This window comes from Heliangelus exortis, chromosome 7 (genome assembly GCF_036169615.1).
Source record: "Heliangelus exortis chromosome 7, bHelExo1.hap1, whole genome shotgun sequence".
NCBI classification, from domain to species: Eukaryota; Metazoa; Chordata; class Aves; order Apodiformes; family Trochilidae; genus Heliangelus; species Heliangelus exortis.
Window position 1 is genome coordinate 14445501 of NC_092428.1, and position 14651 is coordinate 14460151.

Sequence of the window (14651 nt, forward strand, 5' to 3'; positions counted from 1 at the left end):
CTCAAACTCACAAGCTCAGCTCACTCCTGAGCAAGTCAGCAGAGAGGTTTGCTGCTTTTGGAGCAATAGCACCGATCCAGGCTGGTCAGCCCTGAGGGTGATAGACTCAGAGCACTATTTGTGAGTTTCTGCTGGAACACCTGGTTGGACCTTGGAGCGCCGTGCCCTAAAAGAGGTTTGTCTTGCAACAGGTTGCCCTGAATGCAGTGTTCTTAACCCAAACTGCTCCAGCCACTGCGAGGCCCAGCAGCAGAGCAGAACCAGTCACAGATCAGGGCCCAGTGTTTTCTGCCTCCCTTTTCTGGACGTGCTCCTGTAAGGCAGCCTGTTCTGAGCCTTTGCACGAGTGTGTCAGCCTGGGGTCCCATGGGTTTTGTTAGGAGTGATCCCCCACCACAGACAGGTCTCATCCAACTCCATGATACGTCCAGGAGGCCTAGGAAGAAGGCAAAAGGTTTTCATTTTGCTGCTGATCACCTGCTCCCATTGCCTGAGCAAGAGAAACTTTGGGCAGGGACACTCTTCCATCTCCCAGGAGGCTGAGGAGGATGTGGGGCAGGCAGTGGGTCTGACAGCCCCTGCTCCATGCTGCAGGGAGAGGCAGTCAGTCAGTTTTGGGGAAGCTGAAGCCCTGGTACCTCAGGGGCTGAGCCTGTTTCAGTGGGATTGTGCAAACACAAACTCTGGTGTTTCTCTGAGTGACAAACTTGTTTCAAACCTCCTGGGTGCACTTTGCACTCTGGTTCTGGTGACCTCACGCTGGCTCCCTTGGCAGTGTTTAAAGTCCAGGGGAGAGAGGTTCTCACCTGCCTCCTACACACAACAGCTCCTTCCCACTCCTGCACATCTGCCTGGACAAGGGCTTTGGTGCCTGGATCTGGACCACAGCATGTGGTTGCTTTTTGGGACAGCGGTTCTGTGCCTGACCCTGGGCTTAGGGCAATGCACCGAGGAAACAAAGGAGAACACCATCCACCAAACTCCCCAGGCAGAGGCATCCTACTCAGACTGGGGCATTGGGGCCATCCGGGACAGCTTTGAAACTGTTAACAGCTACTTTGACTCCGTTTTGGAACTGTTTGGGGGAAAAAATGGCGTTTGTCAGTACAGGTGTCGCTACGGTAAGTGAACTTCACTCCTGCTGGCTCCTTTCCCTGCCCTTTCCCCTCTTTCTCTCTCGTGTGGAAACCTGCAGCACTCTTCATCCCCGAGACCACAACTACCCATGACCTGACCCCCTACACTGTTCAGCAGGGACAAGGCACTGCAGAGTCACAACTCCCCTGATAGTGCCAGCAAAGGGACACTGAACCCTCATCTTTCAGCCCACTGAGAGCAGCCTGATCTTGCAGCCACCATGCTGTGTGCAAGGGAACAAGAGTAGGGGACACAGGTTTTCCAGGAAGGGCATACAGGCTGCCCAGCTGCCTGGAGAGAAGGACCAGGGTAGGCAGGGAGGCCCCGGGGGGGAGGAAAAGCAGCTCCTTTAGACCTGAATGCAAAGGGGTTTTAGTGTTCCCAGTGTCCCTAATCTCAGCAACCTTCAGAGTGTCATTATTCAGCAGTTGTGAGTTGGCTGATAACGTGGGTTGGAGGAGGGGAGATAACAGGAAGGTAAATGAGTCATGGAGGAACATGTAGTACTCTAGGTGGAATTGGGCAGCTGCTGCTCACCTTGGACTTTCGAGCAATTCACCAAAAAGGATGAGTTTGGTTTGTCCTGGGGGCCAGATGAAGAGGGTGGCATCAAAGGGACATCTGTGTAAATATATATATATATATATATATATATACCTATATCTGTCCCTCTGCTCCTGCCAGCTCTGCTCCCCAGGCCCAGTGCTAACAACAAACAGGGAGCAGTAAGCCTGGCACCAGTAAGCCCCATGGACAGACAGGGATCTCAGGCCATCACCTCAGCCCCAGGGCCCCATGGCACTCCTGGCCAGGGCTGCTTCCCTGCAGCAGCTGAGGACTCAGGCCCATGGCTGCTCCGTGAGCATCCTGGGGGGAGGAGACCCCACGCATGGCCCCAGCACACAGGATGAGGCCATTTGGCCATCAGGCAGCTCATCCCCAAGCCCATGGTGTGGCAGCACCACACCATGTGACAAGTTCCCTTTTAGGTGCACAGCATGGTCCAAATTCAGAGCAGAATTAAGAACTTGCCCTTCCTAACACAGGGACTGAAATGCCTGGGAAGTGGGCAGAACGTGGCTGGGACTGCAGCTTACCTGAGGCAGGTTTGGGGAGGCTGATATTCAGAGCTCATTTCAGGGAATCTCAAGACTCACCAAGTCCTGGAGCAGCTGTCGCTCCGGAGCATGTGCCAAGGCTGGGGCTTTCCCTTGTCCTGGCCCTGTGCTTTGGGCAGGGGAAAGAGAATCTCCACACAGCCACAGTGGTGCAAATGCCTGCTGGCTCCCTGAGGGCATCCTGTGCCTTACTGAAGAAGGGCTTCACCTATAAAGGAAAACAAACACCACATTGTTAACCCTGTTCTCATCCTCTGCTGAACAACCCATTAATTACTGGCCAAAGGAGGACACTATTAAAACACTGCTCACACAGCCCCTAGGGTCTTGCTGGACCCTTCTAGAACCATTGGACTATGCTGGTTTCTAGCAGACATGGCAAACTGCAAGTGAGGGGATGAGGTGATGATCCCAACCGAGTGAGACCAGGTGTCTATGCCCAGAAGAACAAACACAAACCATCTTTACCATCTTGCTGCTGAATCAGGGCCTGATTACTTTTTCCCCAGGCACGAAGCAAAAAATTATGCTTTCTACTTTCTTTCCTATCAGCCCAGGGACCAATGATAGCTTATTTTGCTGTGATAAAGGTCAGGACTCACCTCTGATTGCTACATCCATCTTCAGCTAAGCACAAAGCACTTGGCTGTCCTGGCTGTAAGACTCCCCTGATTTGTAAGCAGTTACTGAGGCCTGAAAACAATTTGATGGATTACTCCCTCAAATCAGGACATCGTAGCATTTGTTGGCAAACATCTCCTCCTCCTTACAAAATATCTCTGGGCACCTCAGGGAGGGTAAACAGCCTGAACTGGGAGTAAATCCCTTCAGCTGTTTGGTCAGGCAACACTGCAATGTTCTGCCCAGCATTTGGGCCTCAGGGGCTTAAGATGAGGAGGAGCATCCAGGCTGTGGGAATAGAGCCTTCAAAGTCAGGCTCCCTAAGACAGCTCTAAAAGGCTGTGGTAAAACACATCTGCCCACAGCCTGACTGCCTGGGGCAGAGAAATAACAATGGGCCACTCAAACCAGCAAGGAGCTGCAGGATCATCTATTCACCCATAAATACATTCACTTCCCCCTGCCACTGTACCAGTGCTGCAGTGCCTGAGACCTCCTCCTGTGTTGCCAGAAGCTGTTCTAGCCAGCTGGCTGGTTTATAGTCTCTGAGCATAGCTACAGCAGCCTTGAGATATGAAAATGCATCAGGGAAACTCATTCCCCATCAGGAACCCAACATCCAGGGCTGTGCCAACCAGGCAGTGCCCTGAACTGTATCTTCTTCCAAAAAAAAGGGTTTCTCAGCAATGCTGTACTTCTGTACATCAGCATGGTTCTTCAGAGTGCTGCTGGGCAGGCCCTGCTGTGCTCACTGCTGTGTTCTGGTCTCTTCCCCCAAAGATGCCCTGCAGCAAGCAGACAGATTATAACAAGCTCCTGGTGAAACCCATCTGGAAAAACACCCCACCAAACCCACCCACCAAGTCCCCTCCCCATCACAGCCAGGGAAGGCTGAGCAAGCAACAAATGGTGACAGGAGCACTGAGTAGAGCCAGGAACATCCATGACTTCTGCTTTGCTTTTGTTTTCTGGTCAACTAGAAAACAAGATGTGGGAGAGAGGTTAAACTGCAGTGTCTTGGACTTTACCTAGCTAAGAAAGAGTTCACAAAGGTGCACTTTACAAATGATTAAGCCTTTTTTTTTTTAAGAGAGGAGAGGGCTAGAAAAAGCATTTCAGTGGTTTGTTGATCACCACAGCTCTCATGTGAGATTTTTTTTTCTTCAGAACAACTTTCTAAGACATTACAATAGCTATAACTTAAGCTTAATGGAAGGTTTTCTCTGGAAACTCAGTTATTTTCATATCTCCAGACAGTCTCATTCCCTACTCTGACTTCCCACCTCATCCCATCAACTGGTGATGTGCTGCAGGAATATAATGTCAGTATTACAAGAGATTAGATTTTCACCCCATCCTGCAAAATCCACTTTGGATTTTGAACTCTGCCTCCAACCTCAGCTCAGGAACATCTGAATTCTGAGTCCCAGTTCTCATCTGATAGAGCAACTCAGCTGTGAATTGCACCAAGTCCTGGGTGCAGCCCTTCTCTCACTATTTAGCTTAGGAGCCTCAGGTTATAGATACAGACCCTATATAGATATAATTCCTTCTCTCTTAAGTTATGTTTTGGTGCAAAGATAATCCTGTAATGATGGTGTGCTGCACCAAGTCACTTGTGCTCTTTTTCTACTGTTAACTCAGCTCTACCTGATCAAAATAACAATGCTTTCTGAACTAGAAAATTAAATCTGGAGCATGAAGCAGATCTATTCAAGAAGAGCCAAAAATGTAGAAACACAACAGTAAATGCTGTACTGAGAAATATCTTCCCACAAAAATGCCATCACTTGGAGGTAATGTCACCCAGAGAGCTTTATCTTGGCGTGCAAACAGCTAAGTCCTTGGTGCATTTCTGTAGGGTTGAAGAAAATTGGCTGCTCACAGCTGGATGGAATTTCAGTTTGTTGTTTACTTGTTGCAAATCTGTTGTTTAAATAAAATTGCTCTGGCAATTTTTAATTTAGAAGGTGCTGAGAACATTCTTACATAAAACCTTTGGAGGCATTTGGCTGAGGCATCTTCTTGGGGATACAGCAGATTTATGGTTCTGTTAACCACTGGGACTGAGATACCCTGACAGAAAAAAAAAGGGAAGAGCATTTTAAATGATTACCAGGGCTGACAAGAAGAGAACAGTGGAAATGGAATTTAAAAGAACCCAACCCTGCCCCTGAAGGGCTAAATTATTCTATTTTATGCCTACTTTATGATCCATTCTATCCTCTAGCAGTGCTCAGGGAAGCAGAAACTTAACCCTAGAGGTGATGGACCTACAGAAGGCTCAGCTCACACGTTTTTGTTGAAGCATTCACACAGTTTCATAGAATCAGAGTTGGGAGGAACCTCTAGAGATCATCTAGTCTGAACCCCCTGCTAAAGCAGGATCACGCAGAGCACATTACACACGATTGTTTTAAATGTCTTCAGAAAAGGAGACTCCTCAACCAGTTTGTGAAGTTTTCCCAGAGCAGGGTTCAAATATCCTGTTTTAACACCTCACTCTGCATTTGAAATCTCCCTTTTATAAACCCATCTGGGACAGAAAATTGAACAAGCAGTGAATGTATTAAGGGATGGTACAGAGAAACCCGACTCTGGGAGGGGTGGTCTCCATGAACTCCCCAGGGAAGAACCCTCTCCCACTTTTGCACAGGCTCTTTGCACAGGGGGGGTCAAGGCACACAAGCAGCCTGGCAGCTCATCCTTCCCCTGCTGGAGCTGCTCAGGTTAGATGGAGATGGGGTTGAGGTAGGGATGAGAGCAAGAGTATGACTCAGGGAATAGACAGATCCCCTTTCCACCTGCACACTGTCCCACCCAGAGTGCTCTGTCAGCTGCACACAAAGCCTCAGCATGGGCTGACAGGCAGGCAGGAGGGTCTGCACTGCTTCAAATCAAAGTAAAGTAAATAGCTACTGAAGCTACTGATAGCTGATTGTCTGCTGGACTCCTTCTACATTGGGTAAATAATTATTCACAGAAGAAATTCTTGCTTCTCTATGCATATTAAGAAGCCTACTAAGATAGGGAGGAGATAAAGGAATAGGAAATATTTGCAAAACGTGTGCATCACCATGCACAGAGAACAGGGACCAAGATGACCTCCTGCCCAGAGCCACATCAGACATGCAAAACATAGAACAATTTTGAGGAGATCCATACCATACCAACACTCCAGGAATGAACTGAGGATGGGAAGTTTAGCTAAGAATTTATTGGAGAAAGTAAAAAGACAGGTGGGTGATCCCAGCTATGCAGAGCTCTGAAGAAGCATGTATAAAAGCTCCTAGGAGATTTGGAGGCACAGAAGCTCCAGCACAGAAGGATGCTCAGCAGCAAAACCCCAGCCTAAGGGACTGGGCTCAGACCAGCTTCAGCATCTGAGAGGCTCTGAGGACCCAGTTCATACACAGCAGAGCTCCAGGAGTTGTGCCAGAGGAGATGCAAGCTAAGCCAGGCTGCAGAACCTTTCTAGGGCTGAGCTGAGAGCAGGACCAGTGCCTCAGCCAGCTCCAGGCTCTATCCTTCACTCCTCTTGCAGGAGAATGAAGTGTCTGGGGATGCAGACCAAAGGGGAGTTGCCTGTCACTCCTTGATTTTTGGTGCTACTCGTGGGAAGATGAGCTTTCTTAACATTGTTCCTTTCTTTCTCAGGGAAGGCTCCAATGCCGCGACCTCACTACAAACCCCAAGAACCCAATGGCTGTAGCTCCTATTTTCTGGGGCTCAAGGTACCCGAAAGTGTATGTACTGCCACACTCACCATTCCCACAGGATGCAATTCTTTAATCACAGTAACCAACTAACAACACTGTGGAGGGAGAAATCACTTCTGTGGCATTAGGGGACAAACTGCCTGGCCTGGGACGGCCAGAGGATAAATCTGCCTGATGGTGGCAAGCAAGGAGAATGTGCTGGGCCATGAGAGGGACTCACAGCCCAGCTGCTGGTGGCAGGGAAACAGGAATCGTGTAGAGAGGAGTCACACTTACAACAGACTGCTCTGTTACTCTGGTTCCTTTAGGATATACCAAAAGAGAAAGTTTCTTGAGCAGGTTAGCACTAGAAGAAGAAAAGGGGGTACCTGGCACAGTAAAGCACCAATGTGGAGAAACATATTTTTATCTAGGCCTTGAACAATCCCTTGTGTCTGGCCAGGGAGCAGGTTCAGTGCTGGGCAGCTCAGTGACACAGCATAATGTGCAAACAGCAATACCTGAATGCATTCTCCACACCTGGCCCTTCATCTCCTTCCAAACTTTTTACCTCTGCCAAGAACTGAAATAAACCTGTGGGGTTTAATACTGCACCCATTTGTTACTTTAAAGGCAAGTAATGATATTATACTGGAAGCACCAGGAAAAACACTCCCAGGAGGCTCTAAGAGCAGGAATTACTATTTAGCTCATGCATTACTGCTGCCCATGAGCTGATTAGGCAGATTCCTGCTCTGAAAAATAGCCCATTTTTCATGTCAGATTAGTTCCTTAAACTTTCATTGCAAACCTGGTGTGCATTTCTGTGGTGCCTCCTCTCCATGTGGGCAGATGTGAGTGCTGAGTGCAATAATGAAACAATTAATTTCCTAAATTTTCCATGAGGAAGGCCAAACAGAGGAAGAATTTATAACAACCTAATGAGTCCAGTCTCTGCAGGAGACAGGCTTCTGTCCCATCACCTCCATGGCTATTAGCTAAGCTTGCTGTTTACCTCCAAGCAAGAACTCCCCTAACCAAGCTGTATTTGTCCTTGGCCTCACAAATGCATCTCTGAGAAATAAAGCCTTAACAGCAGTTATAAGAGATTTTTTTAAGCCAAGAAACAAGACCTGCCAGGTTGCAGGAAAAGGAAGAAAGAGGAAAGGGGCCTTTGCTACTACTGGCAAGGACAGAAAGTTCTCAGATGAGCTCTCTGAAATTAGAACCAGCATATGGTCATGGAAGGGCTGTTTCCCACCTCTCTAGCAGAGGTAAATCCCCTTCCCTGCATTGGACCTGCACCACTGTCACCTTTACCTTTAGCCAGTGAGGGAGGAGCAGCTGTTCCCCTGCTATGGGATGTAGCTTCTGGAAAAGGAGTCAGCTGGGCTCTGCAGCACCTCATCAAGTTGCAGCTGTTCAAGTCTGAAGGCAAGACACAGCCCAGGGACACTTCTTCTCTCTCTTTCCCCAGCTAGATTTGGGCATCCCTGCCATGACCAAGTGCTGTAACCAGCTGGACATCTGCTATGACACCTGTGGGGCCAACAAATATCGCTGTGACGCCAAATTCCGATGGTGCCTCCACTCCATCTGCTCCGACCTCAAGCGCAGCCTCGGGTTCGTCTCCAAGGTGGAAGGTAGGGTGCCCAGCTCCTATCCCCTGGGGAGGGAACAAGGAGTGCCAGGCAGGGGAGGTTGTGGGAAGGAAAACCCCTTTCCTTGGCAAAAAAAAAGAAAAAAAATCTGCAGTAGGCAGCAGCACACGTGTCCTGTGCTTGTCAGAGATGGATCAATGAGGGCTGGAGACCCATAGTTACATTTAGAATACATCACAAAACACGTGTGTAAAGAAAAAACCCCTAGGTGCAGTTCTTTGAACACCTGAATGCCCTCTCCGAGAGTTCAAACACCTTCACAGGAGACCAAAAAGCCTCTCAGAGCCACACACTGAAACCTGTGCATGGCCAAGGGCCAACAAACTGGGAGAGCCAAGGAGAGCCAAGGACCAAGGACGGGGCTCTTCAGGAGCTGATTCACAGATAAGAGATGACAATGGCACCAGGGACACACAGCACAGCATGGGGGGTGGCCCAGTCATCACAGGATGATCTGGATTCCTCAGAAGCCCTGGTGCTAACAGAGTTCTGGGGATGTGTCAGCTGAAACTGGTGGTGCTGCTGAGTTTCTTGCAGCTCACCTCATCCGGCCCCTCTGGGTTCAGCCTTGCTGCAGGGTGCAGTTAAATAGCCATTTGTGTTCCAAAGAAGCAGCCTGATTAGGACACATAGAGAGGGCTGCAGGACACTGGTACTGGTGCAGAGGACTTTCTACCTCCTCACAGATAGATGTTTGGAAAGACTGTCCAGGCCAGCAAGAGAAAACAAAGATGTGGACTGAGATATAAGTGCTACAGTCCAAGTACAGCCAAACTTTCATGGTCAACCTTATCTAGAGGTCCTCCATGCAGCTAAACTCAGCCTATCTCTTCAGCTCTTTCCCTGCAAAATTTTGAGATCACTCCTTTTTCCTTCCTGCCTGCAGCAGTGAAGCCAACAGGCTGGCCCTAAAGGGGTTAAAGGGAGAGCAGCACCCACACTCCCTGGTGAGATTCTTCCAGCATCTCTGCCTGATTGCTGCAGGAGGCACAAGTGTTGCTAGCACAGCACTAACAAACCTCTGAGCCATCCTCTCCTCCTCCCCTTGCCTTCTGCTCTGTACTTGGCACTCCCTGTCCTGAGGGTTGCTCTGAGCAGCTCCTGTCACACAGTTCTCCTGCTCCACAGCCATTCCATCTATTATCTGGGATCCTTTCTACTGAGTCACTGGGAATTAGAGATAGCAGGCAGGGAAGAGCAGTTCACTCTCTTCACAACCATCCCAGCTGTAGCAGTGCCAGTAGAGCCAAGCCTGGGTTTTCCCACTGACTCACTACATCCAACCCAGAAAACTCCTAAAGCAGCAAGAGCAGACCAAGGTGCTCAGAGATGCTGAGACAGGAGACAGTTCCAAAGGCAGGGCTTTCCCACATCCAGGATGCATACCATGTTAGTGCCAGTCAGGAAACCCTACAAGACCTGATATTAACCTATTAATTTCTTGACAAGCAGCTTCGGGCTTGTGTTTTGAAAAGAGGAGGGGCTAGTAGTTCTGCAGACTGTATCAACACTGGTGTTGCAAACACAGTAGGATTCTTCATGCAGGCTGGCAGCTGGCATTTTAACCCCCAAAAAGCAGAAGAGGTTGGCTAGCAGTGGCTGCAGGCAGTTGCAGGGAGAGGGAGCCAGGAAAGGCAATACTATGGAAGTCTTCTGGGAAATCTGCTTGGTAGACAGTGCTATCTGCAGTGCCCCAGATGATCCATCAACCAGAAAAACCCGAGAGAGGCAAGAATGGAAGATGGAAGGAAGAAGGTTGGTGCCACCCTAGGGAGAAAAGAGCCCCCAGATAAGCAGAAGGATTTCTAAAAGTACATTCATTATCCATAGTATAGACAACAGCTCACGCTTCTGACTGCAAAAACCACACAAGTCAGTGCAGGGTTCAGGCTGGGGTGCTCCCACCCACCCCCCAGATGTTCCAGAATGCCTGTTACTTACATTCCTGATTTCTTCCTTCATCACAGCTTGTGAATCCCTGGCAGACACAGTGTTCAACGCTGTCTGGACCCTGGGCTGCCGACCCTTCATGAACAGCCAAAGAAGTGCCTGCATTTGCAGTGAAGAAGAACGAGATGAACTGTGAGGAAGAGCAGCTGCCTGGCCTCCAGGAGCCTGCTGCCAAGTGTCCCCTCTCAGCCACAGCACTTCAGCACAGGGATTTCCATCAGCCCTCTGGCAGAGCAAGGGATGGGGGCATACGGGCCAAGCAATACACATCAACTACAGCTTTTGGGCAGAGGGCTGGTGAAGGGGAGACAGCCTGTGACTACAGGGCAGTGGTGCCTGCTGTCCACCACAGATGCGGTTCAACAGCTCGACAACCCCTTTCTGCATCCTGAATGATCCGATGCCAGTTTGCTCTACAGACTGACCAGGCAAGGCAAGCAGGATGCAGCACTTCTTATAAACACGGGGCTTCACTTGTTTGTTTGCCCCAGACACACGTTTATCAGTTCCCTGTGCCTGTTACCTCTCCAATTTGCAGTGCAAGGCAGTAGGTTTCTGCAGCCCCTGAAAATCCAGTCCATGGACACTATTGACATTTTTCCACCACCAGTGACAGGCAGAAAAAGAGGAGTAATTTGCTTTCAGTATGTTGCTCATACCCATCCCTGACATTTTCCATCCTATCATTGCACACCCTGAGAACACTGCTTATTTAAACATTTGGGGAGGGGCCTGAAACAATTTGAGATTTGGTGAGCATGAGAGGGACTTTAAGTGTTTGCGATACAGGCACAGTTTGTATCTGGGCAGAAGGTGACCAAAGCCCATGGTGCCCGAGATGGGAAATGCAGTAACCCACAGCACTCTCCCATGGTCTCAGGAGAAGCAGCTGATTTCTTTCTGCTGTGTCATCCAGACTGCATCTATTTAATTATCTCCCTCCTACGTCATTCAACAAAGTTGTTCCCTCAGGATCCCTTTTTACATAAAATGGCTGGGTATCCATCTCCATCTTTTGCTCGAGGGAAACAGGAGGCTCATGGTTGCCTTGGATGGGATATTCAAGATCCTGGAGGCTGATCTGTCAGGTGGCAGGGCTTTCGTGCCACCTCTGTGGGGCACACTGCCAGCTGAAGTGCAATCAGCAGCATTCCTTCTAAAATGTGGTTAATGCTTCCATCTGCTATCGGGAGCTTTCATTGCATGCAAAATTGAAATTTAAAGTGGTATACAGAATTTCATCTACATATAACATTTGCAGACAGCTTTTATCCATGTTTCTTATTGAAAGGGAGTTGCTACTGGGTGTGTGTGCCATGCCACGTAAATACTTCAGCATCTTCTGCAAACATATTTATGGTTATGTTCTTCCATCTGCCACAGGAAAATTAAGGCTACACAAGGTTGACTTAACAAGAATGCAAAGAGTCTGTCTTAGCTATTTTTTCTAGTTTGTGTTCAAATGCATGCGTGGAGCTATAAATTATTTAAGCCCTGTTCTTGCCAGTCATCTTCCCTTTGCAGTGAACAGCAATGTGGCATTCATCAGGCCCAAGACAGGGTGGAACAACTGCTATTAAGACCAGGAAAATGGAAATGACCACATGAGGTGTGTACTGGGATGTTTTCCATTAAGGAGGACCTTGCTTTACACTGATCAGGTGCAATGACATCTTTTCCTCACTCTGCTAATGCCACTGGAGAGTGAACACTGCACTGGCAAGGTTCCCCACAGTGTGGGTCTATCAGAGCATGAGGCTGGACAGACAACCTCATTATCCATGCAAGAAACACTTTTTGCTATGAATGGGAAGGAAAATTTCCTCATTCCAGACACTTGCAAACTTTGTATTTCATTGGTGAATTGGTGCCTGTTGCCACTTTGAAAAGTGAGCATACTATTATGATTAAATGACACAATTAAAAAGTACCCATCTTTTCTACACTTAATAGCCAGCTGGCTGGCAAACGTCTTAAAGTATTTTGCAGTTCAGGTGATATCACATTAAAGCCAGGCCAAGCAACTGGTGACAGATTTATGATAATACACCAGAAATAGAGGAGGGTTGTGAACAAAATCTGTCCACACAACTGATGCTTTGGAGATACCACTATTATAAACCCTAATTTCTTCATCCTTTCAGACCACCACTCATCCCTAAACACTACAGACCACTGCATGAAGGACAGCTACTGATTAAGTGCATTTTTCACTACAAAGTTAAGATGTAATCTGAAAAACCCCATGAGTGGCTCTACAGGGGAATTTTAGATCTTTCAAGTGGTGCCAGTGACTCAAGAAACCCAAGAGCTAATCCTGCATACAAGAAAACCAGGGTGTGAAGTACAGTTAAGCTTCTGCATCCAGACTGAAAAATGTTCCAAGTCCCTCTTGCTACACAGTGGTGCACAGCCACAGGAGCAGCTGATCACAGAGCTCTCCACATCAGTGCACAAACATTGGGTCACCTTCATCTCCACCCTGCTCTGAGCAGGCAGAAGTCACTGTACTCACCCAACAGTTTCCCATTTGTGTACTGGCAGCATTATTTGTAATTCTTGCTGATGTCCAACCCGTTTGGCCAGCGTGTCCTCTTCTAGTAATGGTTCCTCAAGCAGCAATCTCCATTTCCACCAAGGACATAAAAGTAGGGTCTTGAGGACCAGATAATAGGTGTTTACTCCTGGGCATCCAATGTTCAGAGGTTTATTTACATCCTAAGGGAAAAACAAGGTGGCACCAGCCAGAACAGAGCCTCAGTATGGAGTTTGAGCTGTGGTCAGGAGTGCTGGTGGGACCCTCAGGAGCACTGGTGGGGCATGGGGCCTCGATTGTGCAGCCTGTTTTGCTTCCAACTCTGTGGCATGGCAGATTAAATTACACAGACAAACAAACCCCTTAGCTCGCAGAGGAGTTTGGTCTTTGATTTCATGTCCAGGCTGTAATGCTGACAAAGAAGACAGATGGAAGTAAGAGAGAACTGGGGAGAGCTAAAAGACTTCGAAAAATGTTGGATTTTTTTGTGCCCAAGAGGCAGCCGCTCCCCATGAGAGGAGGAATGGCCGCAGGGCATGGCAGGCAGTAGCTCTCCAGGCAGGGTAAACTGAATACCTTCCCAGACTGTTCCATTTACATGGCCACACCAAGTGTCTCCTACTCATTACTGTTACAGATTAATTAACTAAAAAGGTGTAGAGCAGATAGGCTGCTTCATAGGAATTTGTCAGGAAGAACCAAATAATAACTGACACAAGCCAGGAAATGAACCTTACCCTCCACCACTCCCCCACATCCTTCACACTAACAAAAAACACCAGGTGGCTCTCCAGAAGGCACCAGCTAATTAATTTCGCTTCCCAGCTCCTGTTTTATCAAAAAAAAAAAAAAAAAAAAAAGAAAAGAAAAGGAAAAAAAAAAAAAAGAAAAAAATATATTTAGCAAGGGTTGCCTGAACAGAGAAGCAACAGCAGAAAATTGTCTGTGTGGTCCTAATGCAGACGTGAATCAGCAAAACCAGGAGACAAACAGCAGTGCCAGAAGGAGGCTTTTTCATTTTGTTTTCTTTCACGTATGGTTAGATAATACATGAAAAATGTCTTTCCACTTATCCCTACTTACTGGCATAGAAACATTTTCATTTATTCTAACGCACATGCAGGCACAAACATTCCCAACTCTAAAAAGCAGCCATGAAGCCATTTAGAAAAATCATGGAACTCCCAGACCAACAAATGCCTATTCCTCAGCAGAATCTCAGTCACCAGAAGAAATTAGTTGTGAGCTGGAATATTGCTGAGGTGATTTGTGGCTCCCCTCTATAAACAGTCCCTTCGAGCAGACTCCCCATCGATTTGAGAGTAGCAACAAATTTTAGCCTTAGCAGCTATTTGGCTGTTTCCAGCTGAAGTAGAAAATGGCTAAAATGCAGACTGCTAGGGGAGGGGGCTCCCCACACACCTCCAAAGGACAGAGCCAAGCTGAAGCTTCTTGCAGAAAACCTCAGGAAGGCACAGCAGTGCCAAAGCCAATGGTGCAGTCAGATCCTTCCCCTTCACCCTCCAGCCCTGCCTTTCCTACTCCATCCTTCACTGCCCATTGTGCCTCCTTCCTTTCATCCCACATTTCTAATCCTTCCCCACAGAGCACTCCCTCTCAGGAATGACCCTGTCCAGCTCTCACCCTCCAGGAGCTGCCAATGAACACAGACATTCAAACAACTCTGCTGTCACCATGCTCTCTGGGGCAAGTCTGTCCTAAAAACTACCCACATGACAAATGATTGCTACAAATACTTAACGTGTGTTCCTCTTCTCTAGACCAGGGTAATGCATTACTTGGGAATGTTAATAGATGTTTAATGGTCTTCTTCTTACAGTCAAGGTGCACTTATAAAAGTTTTTGGTGGGGGCAGAGAAGGGGAGAGAGTAATGACACACTGAATGCAACACTACTGCATGCACCTACC

The 14651-nt window shown here is 48.0% G+C and overlaps 1 protein-coding gene across 2 annotated transcripts; it reads left to right on the plus strand.

The window, feature by feature from the left end:
* Positions 1 to 762: 762 nt before the first annotated feature.
* PLA2G12B (phospholipase A2 group XIIB) lies at positions 763 to 12115 on the plus strand. 2 transcript variants are annotated; one of them, XM_071748950.1, is made up of 4 exons: positions 763 to 1121; positions 6534 to 6610; positions 8052 to 8217; positions 10203 to 12115. In XM_071748950.1, exons 1-4 carry the CDS (start codon positions 890 to 892, stop codon positions 10319 to 10321), a joined length of 594 nt encoding a protein of 197 aa, XP_071605051.1. In that variant the 5' UTR covers positions 763 to 889; the 3' UTR covers positions 10322 to 12115. The 2 variants fall into 2 exon arrangements, with proteins under 2 accessions (XP_071605051.1, XP_071605050.1); XM_071748949.1 differs by having other exon boundaries at positions 764 to 1121; positions 6534 to 6622.
* Positions 12116 to 14651: the final 2536 nt, after the last annotated feature.